An 18,009-nucleotide genomic window follows, 5' to 3' on the forward strand; every position below is an offset into this window, starting at 1 on the left:
TATTAAATTCAGACATTCCCAAAGTGGGAAAGAATCATTTATCTAAATATCAAATTCACACATTCCCAAAGTGGGAAAGAATCATTCATCTAAACAGTAAATTCAAAGCTTTTAATATTGGATTTGTGACCATTTTCCATTTACATCCACAACACACTCATATTTTTTTGATGTTATACATTGTGCAGCATATATAATGAATTTGATTAACAAACTATGAGCAGGGATCAACACCTTAATTAAGATTAACATACTCATAATGTACATCAATTTCAAGTTGTTCCAATATATTTTTCTTGGTACTATTAATCAAGAAATTAAATTGTGTTTTACGTTTATATACATTAGCAAGGCATGATTTCCATAAATAAAACATCGAATTCTAATTACTAGATTAATAACATAAATTACATAAAAATACATACAATAACGGCGTAACAAAAACATTATTAGAACAATTAGTATCCATCAATAATTTAAGAGCTTGTACTTTTGCAGCAATTGCTCTTGTTTTAAGGAGAAAGGGCAAAGAGTTAATGGTTAAGGAGTGATACTAATATCTGTCAAGACGTCGATGGACGAGGAGTTGTCATCTGATACGAAATCAAGAGCAGCTCGTCGATCAACAGGGGTGCGACAAAGCGGGCAATTGGAATGAGAGTACATCCACATATCAATACAAGGAGCATGGAAAGAGTGCTTACACCCATGAAGCTGTCGTACCTCGTCATCATCTTCAAATCTTAACAGGCACACCACGCATTCCGTTTCCGTTCCCCCAGCTGCTTGTGCCTTTTCCATCCCTTTCCGGTACTTGAACGAGGAAGCTAAATAAGGGCTCAGGTTCAATAAAGCCGATGAACTCCTCTCTCCAACAGGGTTGGTGGACCTTGGAACAGATGACCAGGGAGGATTGGCGCAGCTTCCGATCATGACGAAAGTGAAAACTATAATTGCAATGGCTATGGTTCCAAGTATTAGAACCAGGGCGAAGTAGATGAGGGGCATGGCTTGATATTGAAACAAAGTAAGGAGGGAGTAAAAGCCTGAAAAGGGCTTGGAAATCAATGGAACCTGGTAAACTATTCAAGGAAACTTAATGCATGGGGTTTTCAAAGATATTACGGAGCCGCCGCACCAACAAAGATTCATAGTAGATTAATTAACGTTGGTTTCAAGAACGGCCACCCAAAGAAGTTCCATTACTTGTTTGCTAAACTCATCATATATCATAATCCTCTAATAGATGAAGATGATTAAATAAAATTTTCTTTATGGAATCTTCCTGCACGTACGACGGTAACTATGAGTTGAATAGATAAATAGATGGTAGTCTTCATAGTTCATAAGCACGCCTAAAAGTTGCATCGTTCTATCTCTATGAAACTTGGAAAACAAATAAAATGACAAATTTTGTATCCTAATAATCCTTGCTAATTCACGCCGTCGGGCCGGCTGTGTATACCTTTGTGTATATGATTAGTTTCCATGCATATATTTTAATTTATACTTTTGTACACTTGTTAACGATAAAAATATATTACTTTTAAATAATCCTTACTCAAAATAGATGTTTATGTCTTGATTTATATTTTGGATTTGTCATTGTTTGCAGAGGTTTTTGTAACATATATAATAGTGCTATTCATAGTTATCAACATCGTACGATATGCGATACATATTGTATACTATGATATAATCTTAAGAAAAAATTATATATATATCACGATAATTGTATTGCATTTGATGAAGAATAAAAATCGTATCATATGACACATGATACGTATCTTATGATATGAGAGCGCATCTTACAAAATATTAAAAAATTGAATTCTTCTTTTTGATTTCAACATGATAAGTGTTTTATAATTTATAATTAATAAATTAACATAAAAAATAATATATTTTATTTTAAAATATATTATAAAGAAATATATTGAGAATTTTAATTAAAAAATAATCATTTTTTCAATTTATGTTCTATAATCTTCAATTCCATTAAAAAGATAACATTTTAAAAATATTTTCTTTATTTTTCACGTATAAATGTTATTTATAATTAATTTTAATTTTTTGCCGTATCTTACAATACGATACGTGATACTCGATACTAAAAACTAAAATTTCAATACACGATATGTGTCTCGATTTAACAATTATGATGCTATTCATTGTTACAAATGTACTACTAAAGTGTTTTATATGGTAATTTCATTAATCTTGAATTTTTTTTCCCTTCCATTTAAGAAGATGTAATAATGATGGTTAGGTCAAATTTTTGTTATTTTTTTAATATGGCTAATTTAACGACTTTTCGGGTACTTATTAACTGACAAAACCGTTGAATCGGGCACTTATTAACTGACAGGACCGTTGAATTACATAGTTTTTTTGTGTTTTCTCAAACAAAAGTTTCAAAAATTCATTTGACTTTTAGAATTAATTTTGTATATTTTCAATTAACTAGAAAAGAAATTCATATATATGACTAAAGTATATAATTGGCGTGTAATTAATCAAGTCTTATTAACAATCACAGTTTCATGTTGCATATTGGTGAAGAAATTCATAGGCTTATAACTTTTTGTGTGGCACCTATTATTGCACTAAGATGTTTATGGCAGGAAACCTAAAAGAGAAAAAAATCTTTTGGAATCATGCGTAATTTTGGAAAATGGGGAAATATCAAAGTTTTCAGATTTAAAAATTTATGAGTCTTGAGGGCTTGAGGGCCTAGTTTAGTAGTATCCAATATATGAAATTGGAAAAATCAGTAAAAATGTAAATTCTCTATGTGAATTTTGGAAGCCAAAAACATATGTCAAATGCCAGCTTGATGACTAATTCTGGCTACCACTTTTATGGAGAGAGCATGACCCTCCATCATCTTCAAATAATTTTCCTTAAACGGAAAAATGAAAATCTTTGGTATTTTCAGTGAAAAACTGGATTTAATTCATGATTTCAGGTAGCATTCACTTAACAGAGACGACCATTATAAAATCTCTTATAAATAGAAGCCTTATTCCATGCACATTTCTACGTGACTGTTCATTCCAATCCATAAGTTCTTCTCTGATTTCTGAATTACTCTTGTTTCAATTCAATTTCTATGGAGATCATCTGTCGAGAAACAAAAGATATGGATTCCGTGGAGATTATTAAAAGCCAGCACTGCCCATATTTGCCTCAAGATCCGATGTTTGAAATATTGACGAGGGTTTCACTTGAAACCCTGGAACGATGCAGGCTGGTGAGCAAAGAGTGGAACCATGTAACCTATGAGCCGAGTTTTATGAAGCTTTATTGCAAAAGGAATGGAATTCTTTCAGGGTTCTTCATCCAATGCCTTGGCTTGAAGTTATATACTGCCTTTGCTTCTCAGGGAAACCCCTTCCAAGACAGGTCACTGTCCTTAGATATGTTGCCCGTGCTGGCAATTGTTCGAGCCGTGTCAAATCAGGGTTTGGTCTACTGTGAGAGCCTCAGATCAAGATTTCACTATGTTTGCAAGCCAACTACGGGCGAATGGGTGAAAATACCAAACCCCAAAACAAGGTTTACTACTTACAGAAACGCAATGGTGGTTCTCCATTCTCGCCCCTTGCATTACAAGGTAGTTCGACTCTCAGAGCCCAAGGATGCTTCACGGTAAATTTTCATTTCATTTTCACATCTTACTGATCCTTTCATTCCCCACAATGACATGCATCTAGCAATTAATTGCAGGGGTTGCACCATCATATGTGAGATTTTTGATTCGGAAAAAGGTGCTTGGAAGAGGTTAGAGAACATAAAATCATCTGGTTTTGTGCTGTTGAGTGAAGCACCTCCAGTTTTTGCTAGCGGAGCATTCCATTGGTTCACATTTAGCCAGCAGATATTTGCCTTCGACATTAACAGCGAAAAGTGGGAGCTGATTGACTTGCCAGAAAATTTCACTGACGAGACCACTTTTTATCTTAAAAAGGCGCTTGTCCAGTACGAAGGAAAACTAGCTCTTTTAAGGTATGCCATGGATGTGGACAAAGTGGAAATATGGGTGATGGAAAATTATTCGAGAAGAACTTGGAAGCTGGCGAGGGAGATTGTCAACAGTGCCTATGAGGATACCATCGTTCATCTTTATAGGAGTGATGTTGCGGTTGTGATCAACTATAAGGATTTGGTTTGGTATGACTTAAACAACGGAACTTCAACCACTACCAAGGGGAGCCACATTTTCTTTTCTCGCAATGTTTACCCATTCGAATCGGATTATGAACCCATGTTTTAGTATTGCTTTGGGATTTTTTCGCTCTGCAGGGACTAATCCATGGTGTCATGAGTCAACTTTGTATCAGACTATGATAGGGTAGAGTTATCTATAAGATTGAGTCTTTATACCTGTAAGGGAAATGTCTTTCTTTCAAACAATGTAATGGCTCATGGTAATACCTCCAAAAATACTTATTAAGTTTTTAGGGAGAAAGATCTTTTAGGAAAGAAATGTTATCATTTCAAGCGTTGTAATGGCTACTAGTAGAATACTTGTAAAATCTCGTAAATAAGGGATGGGTAATCGACAGATTGTTGGGTTGCCTCACTAGTAAAGATATGTTTGTAGTGAATCATCTGGGGTTGCCCCTATGGCCCGACGATGGCGTGTTTTGGTTCCTTTGTAATTAATTTCATATTAATAAAATATTTTTCTTTTTTATGACTTAATAGTTGTATATATGGCATTCGATATGCTTTTTGATTTTGATGCGAGTTCTCATAGTCTGATTTGCTGTTATTATTAATGTTGGATAAGATATAACCGAGTATTAGCTGATTTACGTGAAAACGTTCACTCAAGTGCTGCACGGACTATCACATATTTAGGCGAATGAGCGTAATTTGTGACACATGGCATGGATTATTAGTTTTAATTTAAATAATTCTATTGTGTATGATGAATGTTATATATGTACTGGATTTCAATCTACAAATGTATATCGTATTTGATTTTACGTAAATTATTACATTATGATTTCATTTCCATTAATAGTAAAATCACATTATAATTTTAGTATTACATGTACATCTAAACGTAAATTTTTACTATTTTTTTAATTAAAATATTAGTACTTGTTAACTAATAACATATAATATACATTTTTTTGAAAAACAAATAAATTTTATTAAAAATTAGGCATGAGTTGAAGAAGTTTAAGCAAAAGGAACTTCTTACCCTTGTATGCAAAAATGCAGGAATTAGAACCTATAAGAGTTGGAATACATTGATGGCAAGAGAAAGGATAATAAATGCAAGAGAGTTTCGTAAGAGAAAGGATAATAAATGCAAGAGAGTTTTGCGAAAACATTTGAGGAAAGGGAGTAGTGGGGAATGGAGGGATTTTAAGGTGGGGCAGAAAAACATTAGAGAGAAGGAAGGTTGAAAAAAGAGAGGAATGATAAAGTCATCAGGATTTGGAAGAACAGGGAGATAGTGACGAATCTCTTAGGGGTTGAAATGAAATAAGTGAATGAGGATAAGTGAGTTGAGCGTGCGTATAGGGAGAGTGGTTGTTGGTGAAAAAACGAAATACAAAAAATTTCAGAAACATCTGAGGTATGATTTCGTTATCTTTAAAGATAATTTTCACCTTTTTGAAATACGAAACTCGATGTAAAAAGATTGTAGTAGTTATCTTTCAAGATTTAACAGACCATTGCTTATTAGTTTGCATAAATTAGTAAGGGATAATAGAAATAACAAAAAGATTTTTCTAGAGAAAAAAGAATGGAGAACTATTGGTGCATATGTTGTGGCTGCGGTTATCTTTCAGGATTCAACAGACCATTGCTTATTAGTTTACATAAACTAGTAAGGGATAGCAGAAATAACAGATAGATTTTTTCTAGAGAAAAAAGAACCCAACAAGAAAGCAAAGAAAATAGAAAAGGTATGCAAAGAAAGAAATTAAAACACACATATATTTTTGTATTTTAACAATGTGGGATGTTGAAACCTCATGAAATATATAAAGTTTTTGCTGGATCAAATTTCATTTGAGTGTAATGTATTATGATTAGTGCTTTTTAAGCTATGAACCAACCCTATAAAGAATGAAACATAAATCACAAATTTTTGGTGAAGTTTGTAACTTCTATGAACAAAAAATTCTTTATGTGAGATATGATTTTCATTAATCACGTTACACTCTCACAATTTTTTCAAACCAACAAGGTGATTCATTTGCCAACATGGTTCATATAACATTTAAACCATTAATGAAAGTTACAATTGGGTTATCTACATAAGAAATCTTTTTTAACTTAAATAAAATTGAATCTAACTTGTCATGGCATTTAAATATGGACAATAACGCAACATGGCATTAGCTCATAATTAGCTAAAAGGCATACATCATAACATATAATGAAAATAAGATGAGCATAAAACATTTTCAACCATGAACACAAGTCAAAACCAACATGTATCCAATAACGTTTAAAACAACAATTAAGCAAGTGCATTTCATATACCATTTGCACATTTCCAAACAGAGTAGAAATCTCATAAAACAGCCACTTTATGGCACTAGAAATAAGGATTCTATTTTGAAGTAAACCTTGTGGATAAAATCAAATTAAAGGGCTTATTTATCAGCTTTGTAAATCACTATATATAGCAGTACTTATATATATATAACGATATCCTTTTAAATTTGTTTTAAATCAATTTTAACAACCATGTTAAACCACAATTAAAATCATCAAAGCCATGCTTTCTCATTCTAACCACATGCACCATAATATATATACCGCCATTTAAACTTTTTATGTAAATCCATCACCTTTAACAATGTAATGTAGAAAACATTTCCTAAACAAATGAGCAAACAAAGAAATGGGTATAACTAAAGCCAATTACACCTAAAAGTAGGAAAAGCTTTGGCACCCCGTAATCTGAAGGAGTAAATAGTGAAGTATAAGTTAAAAGATTGTAACTTTACAATGGCAATAATGCAAAGTCAATAATGAGGTAAAGCAATTTAAACAATTCCTTAGTCAAACTTAAGTCATCAAAGCTAAGATATAGTATTTGAAAATTTAAAATTGTCACGATAATCCACCCATTCCAATGTGACAGTTCTAGCTTCTAGTTTCATGAGGTTAGAGAAATTTGCACACTGCAAGTTTACTTGTAAGGATTACATAATAATAATAATAATAATAATAATAATAATAACGTTGAAAGAAAATAATAATAAAATAAAACTTATCCCAAATTATTCTTAAGATTGTTGACGGAATAACAAAGCATTGAAAATTTTAAGAAAGTCTGAGACGTGATTTTATTGTCCTTAAAGATAATTTTCACCCCTTTGGAGTACAAAACTTAGTGCAAAAGGACTGTAACGATTATCCTTTAAGATTCAACAAACCCTTCCTCATCAATTTGCACCAACTAATGAGAGATAGCAAGAATAAGCAAGGAAAATACATAAATTATGCAAAAAAGCTTTAAAGGAAATGAGAGAACTGTTGGTGTGTTGTGATTAAGGTGTAGAGGCTGTATTTATAAGTTAAGAATGAAGTAAACGGTACACCAAATCAGGGGATTCAACATTAAGTTTAAGTGAACATTGCACCAAATCAGGAGAGTTATAAATCACTTAGCATGTAGGTAAAGTTTGAAATTGATTCAACTAGAATGAGAACGAAGAACGAAAAATTTCAAAAGAGTCTGAGGTGTGATTTCATTGTCGTTAAAGATAATTTTTGCCTTTTCGAAGTATGAAACTTGATGCAAAGGAACTGTAACACTTATCTTCCAAGATTCAACATACCCTTCCTTATTAGTTTGCATCAAATCAGGGGAGTTATAAATCAGTTAGCATGCAGGTAAAGTTTGAGATTGATTTAATTGGAACGTAGGTAAAGTTTGAGACTAATTCAACTAGAATGAGAACAAAGCACAGAAAATTTCAAAAAAATTTGAGATGTGATTTCACTATACTTAAAGATAATTTTCGCCCATTTAGAGTACGAAACTTGATACAAAATAATTGTAGTGGTTATTTTCTAAGATTCAACATACCTTTTCTTATTAGTTTGCACCAAATCAGGAGAGTTATAAATCGAAGTACAAAAAATGCACTTAAGTCGAGCCCACGTGTATACTCACGCGTAGGGAGAAATTTGAGTTTTCTCTAAGCCAAGCCCAATCTCATGTATGCGCGAGCTCGCTCCTTTTTCTTTCCTTGCAACTAGTCCATAATGAGTTTGCTTATTTAAAGCACTTACCTCTTGTTGTACCTTAATAATGTAGGACGTTGAAACCTTATGAAATACATTTTTTTTTCCAATAGTGGTAAGACTGTCTTGAGAAGGGAGATGCTAAAGGAGAGATAAGAGGAACGGGGGTTACATCTTGAGGTTAATAGAGAAGGGAAAGATGATTTTGACAATTAAAAGGTGAAGGAAGGCTAGGTGGGATGGTGGCAAATGTTGATAGAGGTAGTTAATAGAGGATATGTAAAATGTTAAGGAAAAAGGAGAGATGAAGAATGTAGAAGGTAGCTCAGCGCTCACTACAAGGAACTACAAACTACTAAGGAGTTACAATCAACTGCACCATGAGAAAGAAAAAGAAGAAATAAAAAAACAAAAAGAGAGAGAGAAAAAAAAGAAAAAGAGTTGGTTTCAAACATAACAACCATGCACTCACCAGCTTATATCTAGAGAACAGCAAGGAGTTGTTGGTCTTTCCATAAATTCATTCACATCTCCCTACAGTTTTAGGAGTTTTTCACTTTGCATAGATTCTTGTTTTTTGTATGAGTACATTTATGGAAGATAGGTTAGGTTCATTTTTTCGATTCATTGGTGTGATTGAAATCATAGCTTGGGGAGCTCCAACTTTTTACAGGCTTTTTGTCTTCTTTGAGTTTTGTTACTTTGGAACATAGGTTAAGAAACATTTTTAGGCATTTTGGCTGTTTTTAATCTGATCTCCTAAGTGGCCAAATGCCGATATCGTGACTTTGTCCAATGCAGGAGAAAGGAAAACATCAAATGGTCAAGGATGAAGCATCTTCAGTTGTCAACAATCAAGAGAATGTTTCATGGCAAGTGTATCAAAATTAACTATGGGAAATTGGCTATTATGAGTTGACGAGAAAGGCGGCTTCTTATCTCTCTTTAAAGCTACTATTTTGATTGTTGAATGTAATGGCTCGTTATCTTGAGTTTTGTTTTGAAACAATTGTTGGGACTATTGTTCTGGCATGGCCTCTATGTATAATTGGAAGGGCTAATGTCAGTTTGATATTGTAGGTTTAAGCATCTGTGAAGCAGGCATTTATACAACAATTGGCAATATAAAGACGTAAAATCTTTTCCCTTTTTAACAAGGGGAACGCCCCCTAATAATGAATTCTAGAATTAATTTTCAAAAACAAAAAAAAAAACTTGCAAAAAGCTCAAACTCTAAAAAAACAACCCCTGAACAATCATTCCCTTATAGCAAAAACTCAAGGTTAGTATCCTTGACACACAAGGACGGAGCTAGAGCATTTTCAAAGGGGGGGCCAAACAGAAAGAGATGTTAAACAGTTAAAGAGAATTTTATATATATTTCGATTATCACTAATCCAAAAAATTAAATAAAATTCAAAAGATATTTGACATACAAAAAAATGCAGATTAACAATAATGATAATATCATTTATATATATGATTGAATGAAACCATAAAATGAGTCTCTCTCACTCTTGGCATGCAAGAGCGGAAGAGCAAATAATTTTTTAAACTTAAAGGAATAACTGCTTCCTTTGTGTGTTCTAACTCTCTTCTTATTTTCTATTTATCTCTTAAATTGCTAATTTACATATTGGATTATTGAATTGAACTATTGAAATATAATATATTATGATAGACTATTAGGTTAAACTATTAAGATATAATATGTTATGATAAGCTTATATTTATATTAAAAATTAACGGGTTTGGATAAGTAGACTCACTTTTTTTTTTTAATTTGATAGGCTTAACATATTAATTTAGAATTTATTTGTTGGGCTTAACTAGTAATATGCTAATCATAATGAATCTAATTTTATTAAACAGTTTGAAGAATAAAACTAATTATTAAATAAAAAATGATTTTGAAAGCAATTAAAAATATATACAATAAATAAAATTGTATTGCAAGAAATACAATTACTTCATTCTATCAATTATATATGTATATTCTTGTTATTTAAAGTTTGCAATATACATTTTAGAATGAATTGGTTATTCTGAATAAAAAATAATATATTGATGAAATTCTAAGTAACAGTGTAACACTACAATTTATATTTGAGAATTACATAATAATTTATTTATTTTTAAATATTAAAATCATAGAAAATAAAATACACATAACATAAAAAAAGAATATAAGAAGTAGAAGATAAAATTTACATATGACATAATAAAAAAGAAAGAAAATAAATATGATTGATGGTCATAGAAATTTGTGAAAGAAAATCTATAAAGATTCAGAATATATGAGTAAATAAAATAAAAATAAATAAAATAATAATAATATAAATTGAAGAAAAAAATAAAAATATTTAAAACAGAGTCAAGCATATAAAATTATTTTTGTTATTCTTTATTTGTATTAATTATTAAATAAAAAATTATTTTGGGTGGACTATTAAAAAAATTTATAAAATATTTAAAATTTTGTATATAATATATAACCCCCCATCCTATAAGGAGGCTCCGCCTCTGTTGACACATAACCTAACCTAACACAACTCATCCCTTAATTCCCACCCATTAGGACCGCATAATACGGCAAATGTACACTAGAGCGAAACAACTGAAGAGGAATAAATACCAAACCCCTTAGAATCGATCGCCCTGAAATTCGCACTCAATTGCCAACGTGTTCCTCACAAATAATCCACAGCAAGTCCTGCTCCTTGCTGTATTGGATTTCAATCTTCAAATGTACGTTGTATTTGATTGTACATAAACTAGTGCTTTATGATTTGATTTCCGCTAATAGTAAATTTATTATTTTACTTTTACACGTAACGTATTTATTTTTGTTATATATATGAACATACTTCATACCTCCTTTTTTTAGTAACATATTTTAACCAAATAAAATAAGATCTTCAAGTATATACTCATAAAAATGTATATAGTGAATAGTAAACAGTAGTAAATAATTAAACAAAACTTCCATAACAGGTTATTTTATAAAATATATTAGTGTCTTACACGACATATTGAAAAATATAATTGTTACACGATATGTTAAAAATTTAATTGTTATACGTTATATTAAAAAATTTAGTTCTTACAAGCTATGATAAAAATATAATTACATGTCACGTCATAATTTGAATTGTTTTGATTTAACAAAAAAAACTTTCTGATCAAGCTACCTTTTCGTATCTTATTCTTTCTAGTCAACATCCACATCATGCGCATGTCCTATACACGTCAAACACTTCTCATCTTAACTTCTAATTGTAAAAAACTGAAAAAATTTGACCCATAATTGTTACAATTGAAACCTTTGATCCTAAATTAACAAAAACTCAAAAATTTTGATCCCAAATTAAACATTTAGTCTTATATTTAACAAATTTGAACCGTAGAAAATTTTCTTGAGAATTACATATACGGCACTCTTATTCAATATTAGACCTAACCGTATTTCCATGGCTGAATAGGTCAAACGTTTGAACCAGATTTTGTCATAAAATGGACTCTGGAAATGAATTCATCTGGACTTGATGAAAAAAATCATTTTAAATTGGATGCTTTGATGGAAACTAGAAGTAAACAAGGGTTACGGGTAATAAGGTTACATGGGCCATTTTGCTTAAGATTGAGGAATGAGTGACTATAAACCAGAGCCATATATAATAAATTCACAAGATTTTACTTGTTCTTTGTTTCTCAATTGGATACCCAGCTACAACCAGGAGATTTCCTCTTTTCTTTTTCGCTAATCACCTTCCGTAGTCTCTCTGCATCCTCCCATTTATTCAATGAAGCATAAATATTTGCCAAAAGCACATAATTTCCAACATTTTCAGGTTCAATTTCAAAGAGATGACTAGCTGCAATCTCACCCAACTCAGCATTACCGTAAACCCTACAAGCTCCAAGCAAAGCACCCCAAATTCCAGCATCCGAGGCATCTCCATATTCAATGATAAGATTGTATGCTTTCTCAAGGTGCCCGGCTCTTCCAAGGAGGTCAACCACGCAAGTAAGGTGCTCGCTCAATGGCACTATTTTAAGAATTTGCGTCATCAGCTCAAAGAGCTTGCATCCTTCCTCAACCAATCCACCATGACTACAGGCATTAAGGACACCTATGAATGTAACCTGGTTTGGTTTAATTCCTTCCTTTCGCATCTTTGAGAATAAAACCAAAGCTTCCTGGAACTGGCCATGGTCAGAAAGGGCTGCGATCATGGTGCTGTAAGATACTACATCCCTCTCCTTCATTCTACTGAATTCCATCCAGGCCTGCTCCATACATCCAAATTTTGCATGCATGTGTATTAACGCATTGGATACAAAGAGCGTCCTATCTGAATTTGTTATGCAGATAAGAAGTTAAAAAAGAAGAATCAGTATCACAACTTCTTTTATGTATATAGATGGAAAGACACAATAAAAATCCAGAAGAAACTAATCAATCCGAGCATTCAAATACAAATGGAATAGTACCATACTAATTACTAATACCAGTATAACTTACCGCAACATCCTTCTTCAATATTCTTAGCCAATGCCTCCGCCATTTTAACATCTCCAAATTGGGTACAAGCAGAAAGAGCACCTACTATTGCAACGTCAGTTATTCTGACACTTTGATCTCTCATTAACACGTACATTTCAATAGCTTCCTTTGCATATCCATTCTGCGCATAGCAAGCCACCATTGCTGCCCAACACGAAGCATCCGGCTTTACTGTCTCGTCAAACACTCTTCTAGCCTCACTCACGTTACCGCATTTCCCATAGCCCGCGATCATAGCAAGCCAAGCAACTGAATTCTTCTCCACCATCCTGTCATAAAACTCCTTAGCTGCTCCCATGTCACCATAATCTGCATATCCAGCAACCATAGCTGTCCAAGAAACCACATTGCGTTCCTCCATGGCATCAAACAAGCACCACGCTTCATCCATCAATCCCACCTTAGTGTAACCACAAATCATTGCTGTCCAAGCAACAACATCTTTCTCTTCCATTGCATTGAACAATCTTTGCGCGTCTAACAGGAATCCACACTTTGCGTACAGATCAAGCAATGCTGTTTGCACTACATTGTTCCTCAAGAAACCTGATTTTTCGACACTTGCATGAACTTGCTTGCCTTCGAACATTGCCGGGACGCGAGCACAAGCATTGAGAACAGAGGAGAAGGTGAACCCAGACGGGGATATGCCTTTCCTCTGCATTCTAGAGTATAATAGGATAGATTGGATAAAATGACCCTGAAAAACATGGGAGCGTATAAGGGAAGTCCAAAGGAACTCGTTTTTGCAGTTGGGTATTTGGTCGAACACGTGGCGTGGGTAGCCGAGGTTGTCACCTGGTCCCCGGAGTAGCTGGGTGAGGAACTGAGTTAAAAAATGTTGGTACAGGGGTTTAGGTAGGGTTTTGAGAAAGAAGCTATGGGTTTGTTTGAGTTGGCTAATTGTTTTACTAAATTGGAGGTAATGGGAAATGGTAGAAAATGTGTTTCCTTTTGTTGGGAATGGGTGTTGTGACATGTATGTGGTGATTCAAATAGGAGGGAAAGTAATTGGTTTTCATGGATTTGATATTGATGATGGTGTTTGTATGATTATGATTACTTACAATCGAGACTTTCTCGAGTATATTGCTTCTTGGGGTGGTCTATGTTGTCCCTGCGGACAAAATGCCACTTAAAAGTTTACTACCTTGGCAGGGTATTGCTGTTTGTCTGTTGGCTCTGTCTTTCAGTTTGAAGGGTTGAGTTTCGGTGTGAATTGGTGCCTTGGGGTATTATGTATATATATATATCAAAAATTAGTGCTAGTGCTACACTTAGGTTGGCCATGCTTGTTTTTCAGTTTTTGGGTTTTGATGGAGGGTTTACTCTTAAGCATAATTAAATTTTTTGGCATCCTCCTTAAATCAAATTGTTTTTATTGATGTATTTTCAAAATGAAAAATTATATATAAAAAGTCATCTTTTGATAAAATGATTATTGGAGAGATATTTTGATTGAAAGATTATATCTTTTTATAAGTAAATGTCTCTTGAATCTTGATAAAATGACTATTGAAAATATATTTTGATTCAAAAGTTATATTATATAATATGAAAAGTTGTCTGATTATTGCAAAAACACCATTATCCAAAATTATGTCTTGTAATAAAAAAAAAAAAAAGGTGTGTTCAAAAATAAGTTTTAAACAATTTCATCAATTTCCAAAGACCCCATTTACACCAAGAGTTACTTTTCAACGTTTCAAGTAGGAAGAATAATAAGACAAATCGATGCCTAAATGGGTTAGTAGTACAAGTCACACACAAAGACACCAAATCTACCTTGAATTCTATCTTCACTTTAACATATGAATATTTCCAACAAAAATATCATTTGAACAACCACAAGACCAAACGGCTAATTTTAAGTGTCTAATTTCTCAGAAGAGGAAATTACCAGTACATTACGTCATATTTCATGATTTGATGGAATACTATAACAGTTGGCGTATCTTAATAACAGTAGCTATCAAATGGGGTTTATGATCCTCATTCCTTGCAGATAGTGCCATCAACACTGAAATTATTCGTGCAAAACCAGGCTCCAACCAATGATCCTGTGGGGAATATTTGCTATTATAAGTGCTGTTCCCAAAAGACCCAATGCACCGATGACATTTTCAAGGCCTTCAATGGTCCATTTCAATAAACCGATAAATATCTGCTCGTCTTTGTTTCTCCAGTGGAAGGCTCTCTCTGCAAGGGAACGGTTCAAAAAGCTTTACAAGATAGGGAACTTGATATAAATTATTACTAGTTTGTAAGTTTAGAATTAGCTAGCATTTCACCTGGTACGTTGGATTTCAGAATAATCAATCTCTGCAACCACAACTGTCTCTTCATGTTCTGAGGTTGCAATTATCTCTCCAAACTGGTCAGCAGACATAAGCAATTAGTGATCCAGTCGTTGCTCTCAGATGAAACAAGAAGTAACCAATTTTACAAACTTCCCCATACCGGTGATACAAGAGTAGAATGTCCCCATATTGCATAGCAACCAGCAGAATCTCGAGAGGGTGAACAAGTGGCAACAAATAACTACCACCAGAGCAGAATAAAGGTTGTAAAGGAACTTTACTTATGGAAATGCACAGAATTACTGCAAAGAAAAGCTTGATGATACCTGGTTGTCAGCTGCCCTGAAATTTTGAAGTGAATAAAATTTGTTAATTGATGGCAGCACATGAACAATACAGTGTACCTTATAATACTTTTTTTTGGGCTAATTTTTATCTGTTAAAGTTGAATAACCTTGATTTAACAATTGATCTGGTTCAAGTCTAATATCCTTGATCCCCTGGTGTAGGCTTGTAGTCATGTGTTACATTTTTGGGAAACGGGATGAACTTGAATTATTAGACCTTTGCAGGAGAAAGGTTATAAGACAGAAGTCCCTTTTTATTACATAACTCTTATTATATATTGAACAGAGCGAATAATCTTGTCGTAACTGACACGATGGAAATAGAACTTGCTGCCTCCGGTAACAAGTAGAGATAGTATTCTTACCTTGCTCGCTGTACAAGTTCCCACAGCAAGTCACCAGTACTCATGTTGAATGCCCCGGGATAGCATATAATATGTGCCCCTGGAATTTGCACCTCATTTTAGTAAAGTACACTAAGAAAACTTAATGGTATCCCAGCAGTAATACAGAAAACCTTTTGCTCTGTAAAGCATGGCAAGCTCTGGAAAGCGCATATCATGACAAATTCCAATTCCAATTCGGCCAATGTCTGCATTTAAGAGTCACTTGTCAGTTGCTTTGCTTGCAGAAAGTCAGATGCAGACTATAAAATAAAGAAATTATCAACACATTATAGCTTCATGATTTTTTTTTTTTTGAAAAGTAATAGAATTTCATTTACCAAGGTAACAGCAGTTACACTCATGACCTGTACATTTATCAAAATTGTCTCCTGATTATACAAAAACCAGATCAAGGAGCCAATCTATTTTCTTTTGCTTAGGATTTCTAAAGAAAACATTCTCTAAAACTGACACCCTGCACTATCAAGGCACCCCTGCTCATTCAAGCACTGATAAACATCGACATCTGAGCAGAAATCAAGACCAAAAACAGAATCGCAAAAACCTTTGTACAAATTCAGCAAGCTCGGGCAAACACAGAACAAAAATATCAGCTTAACACATACTTCCCCTGTCACATTCTAGCTTCATGATACCCCAAATTTAATGATTAAATGAATCAAGCCTCCTGTATTCTTTTCTTTGTTGAATTTATATGGTGTAAGCATTAGAAAGTAGTTTAATCCAGCAACGTCAATAACTCATGATCCAAGTTCGTGCATAAATAAAATCAAAAGACATATTGGATGCAACAATCTCTACCAGACTCTCTCTCCGCATTCCACCTTTAAAACTAATAATTTGGTAGAACTGAACTGTCAGTACTTGAGCCAAGCTGATTCAGTGCAATTTATCTTGCCAAGCATGTGATTTGTCAAAGCAGAAAGAAAGATTGCCAAATTTTCGATCAGACTATCCCGTTAGCCTTAAAAAAACCGTTGGTTTTGAAGAGCTAACTATACCTGTGTCCACAATCGTAGGCTCATCTCCGGCAGCAAAGGAGTCAGATTCCTTGAATGAAATATCTCCTGGGACATCAATATCAAACAGATGAATCTGCAAAAAGTGACAATTATTATTTGCTATCTGTCTTAATTAGTGTTCAAATTACATGTTGCTAGTAGGTTTTGCCTACCTTCCTATGCTTAGCCTTGAGCTTTCCATCTGGTCCAAAAACACAGCAAGTATTATACAGCCGGCCATTGCACCATTCTGGAATAGACCCACCAACAATTGTGATTCCATAGCACGAAGCAACCTCTGATAACACTGAAAAGGAGGGCGAGGAATCTCCATTTTCAAAATCCTCAGCATACTTAGCAAAGTCATCAGCCGAGTAAGGGCAGTTCCACATTTCCTATTGCAAACAAGTAAAGGAACATGCATGAATCCAGACTTTTAAGTTCTAACCAGTATCTTTAATTGTTCAACTTACATTTCCTAGATTAATTAACATAAACAATCAAACTCACGGGTAAAACGACAAGCCTTGCACCTTGCTGAGCAGCAACTTTGATCAAATTGTGGGCACGGATTAGATTCTGATTCTTGTCTGAACTAACAGTCAACTGGCAAAGCCCAACTTTAAACTGCCCAAATAGTCAAAGATTGCATTGATAACTTAGTCTAACATATGTTTGCAATTATATTGATATCTAAAAATTGATTGAACCATTTTTCTTCGAGAAAGATCGAATCAAGAGATGAAGATAGTGGAATAATCAAACCTTGGAAATAGTGGGAACTTCCATCGTATTCAAGGAAGCACAAGCTGAAGTTTGATGCTGTTGACCTTGTATGTAAGTAGGCATGCACAGTTGGTCTTATTTTACCACCAAAAGAAAAGACAGAACAAGGGTAAGTGCTTTAAGTCATAACTCAGTTACCTCGGGGGTGACGCCCCGTGTCTAGAGGCTAAGAGTCTAGGTTTTAGGAAGTCGGTGGAGTTAATAAATTAAAAAGCCAATTTTAAATAAATAATTTTGATTGCCAAGATAAGGTTTTAGCATGATCACCAAGATAAGTGTTGCTGTACTTGATATGTAATAATATTCTTGGGATGGTATTGGTTTAACAATATAGCAACGTGTTGTGAAGTTTGCAACCCCAACTTAATGGGT

The 18,009-nt window shown here is 33.6% G+C and overlaps 3 protein-coding genes across 3 annotated transcripts; 1 reads left to right on the forward strand and 2 right to left on the reverse strand.

Annotated features, from left to right (window-relative positions):
- The first annotated feature begins 3,142 nt into the window (after positions 1-3,142).
- Positions 3,143-4,276, forward strand: LOC18596201 (F-box protein At5g49610-like). Its single transcript, XM_007024530.2, has 2 exons — positions 3,143-3,651; positions 3,730-4,276. Exons 1-2 carry the CDS (start codon positions 3,143-3,145, stop codon positions 4,274-4,276), a joined length of 1,056 nt encoding a protein of 351 aa, XP_007024592.2.
- Positions 4,277-11,771: 7,495 nt separating this feature from the next.
- On the reverse strand, positions 11,772-14,003 carry LOC18596202 (putative pentatricopeptide repeat-containing protein At5g37570). Its single transcript, XM_018122658.2, has 2 exons — positions 12,755-14,003; positions 11,772-12,584 (listed from the first exon to the last, which is right to left on the reverse strand). The coding sequence occupies exons 1-2, from the start codon at positions 13,773-13,775 to the stop codon at positions 11,941-11,943; spliced, it is 1,665 nt and encodes a 554-aa protein (XP_017978147.1). The 5' UTR covers positions 13,776-14,003; the 3' UTR covers positions 11,772-11,940.
- A 470-nt stretch (positions 14,004-14,473) lies between these two features.
- Positions 14,474-17,774, reverse strand: LOC18596203 (omega-amidase, chloroplastic-like). The gene is made up of 10 exons (XM_007024532.3): positions 17,617-17,774; positions 17,362-17,478; positions 17,025-17,246; positions 16,852-16,945; positions 15,961-16,035; positions 15,809-15,887; positions 15,423-15,438; positions 15,257-15,337; positions 15,088-15,170; positions 14,474-14,995 (listed from the first exon to the last, which is right to left on the reverse strand). Exons 1-10 carry the CDS (start codon positions 17,698-17,700, stop codon positions 14,929-14,931), a joined length of 918 nt encoding a protein of 305 aa, XP_007024594.2. The 5' UTR covers positions 17,701-17,774; the 3' UTR covers positions 14,474-14,928.
- Positions 17,775-18,009: the final 235 nt, after the last annotated feature.

The sequence above is a fragment of the Theobroma cacao genome, chromosome 6 (genome assembly GCF_053813885.1).
Source record: "Theobroma cacao isolate CCN51 chromosome 6, ASM5381388v1, whole genome shotgun sequence".
NCBI lineage: Eukaryota > Viridiplantae > Streptophyta > Magnoliopsida > Malvales > Malvaceae > Theobroma > Theobroma cacao.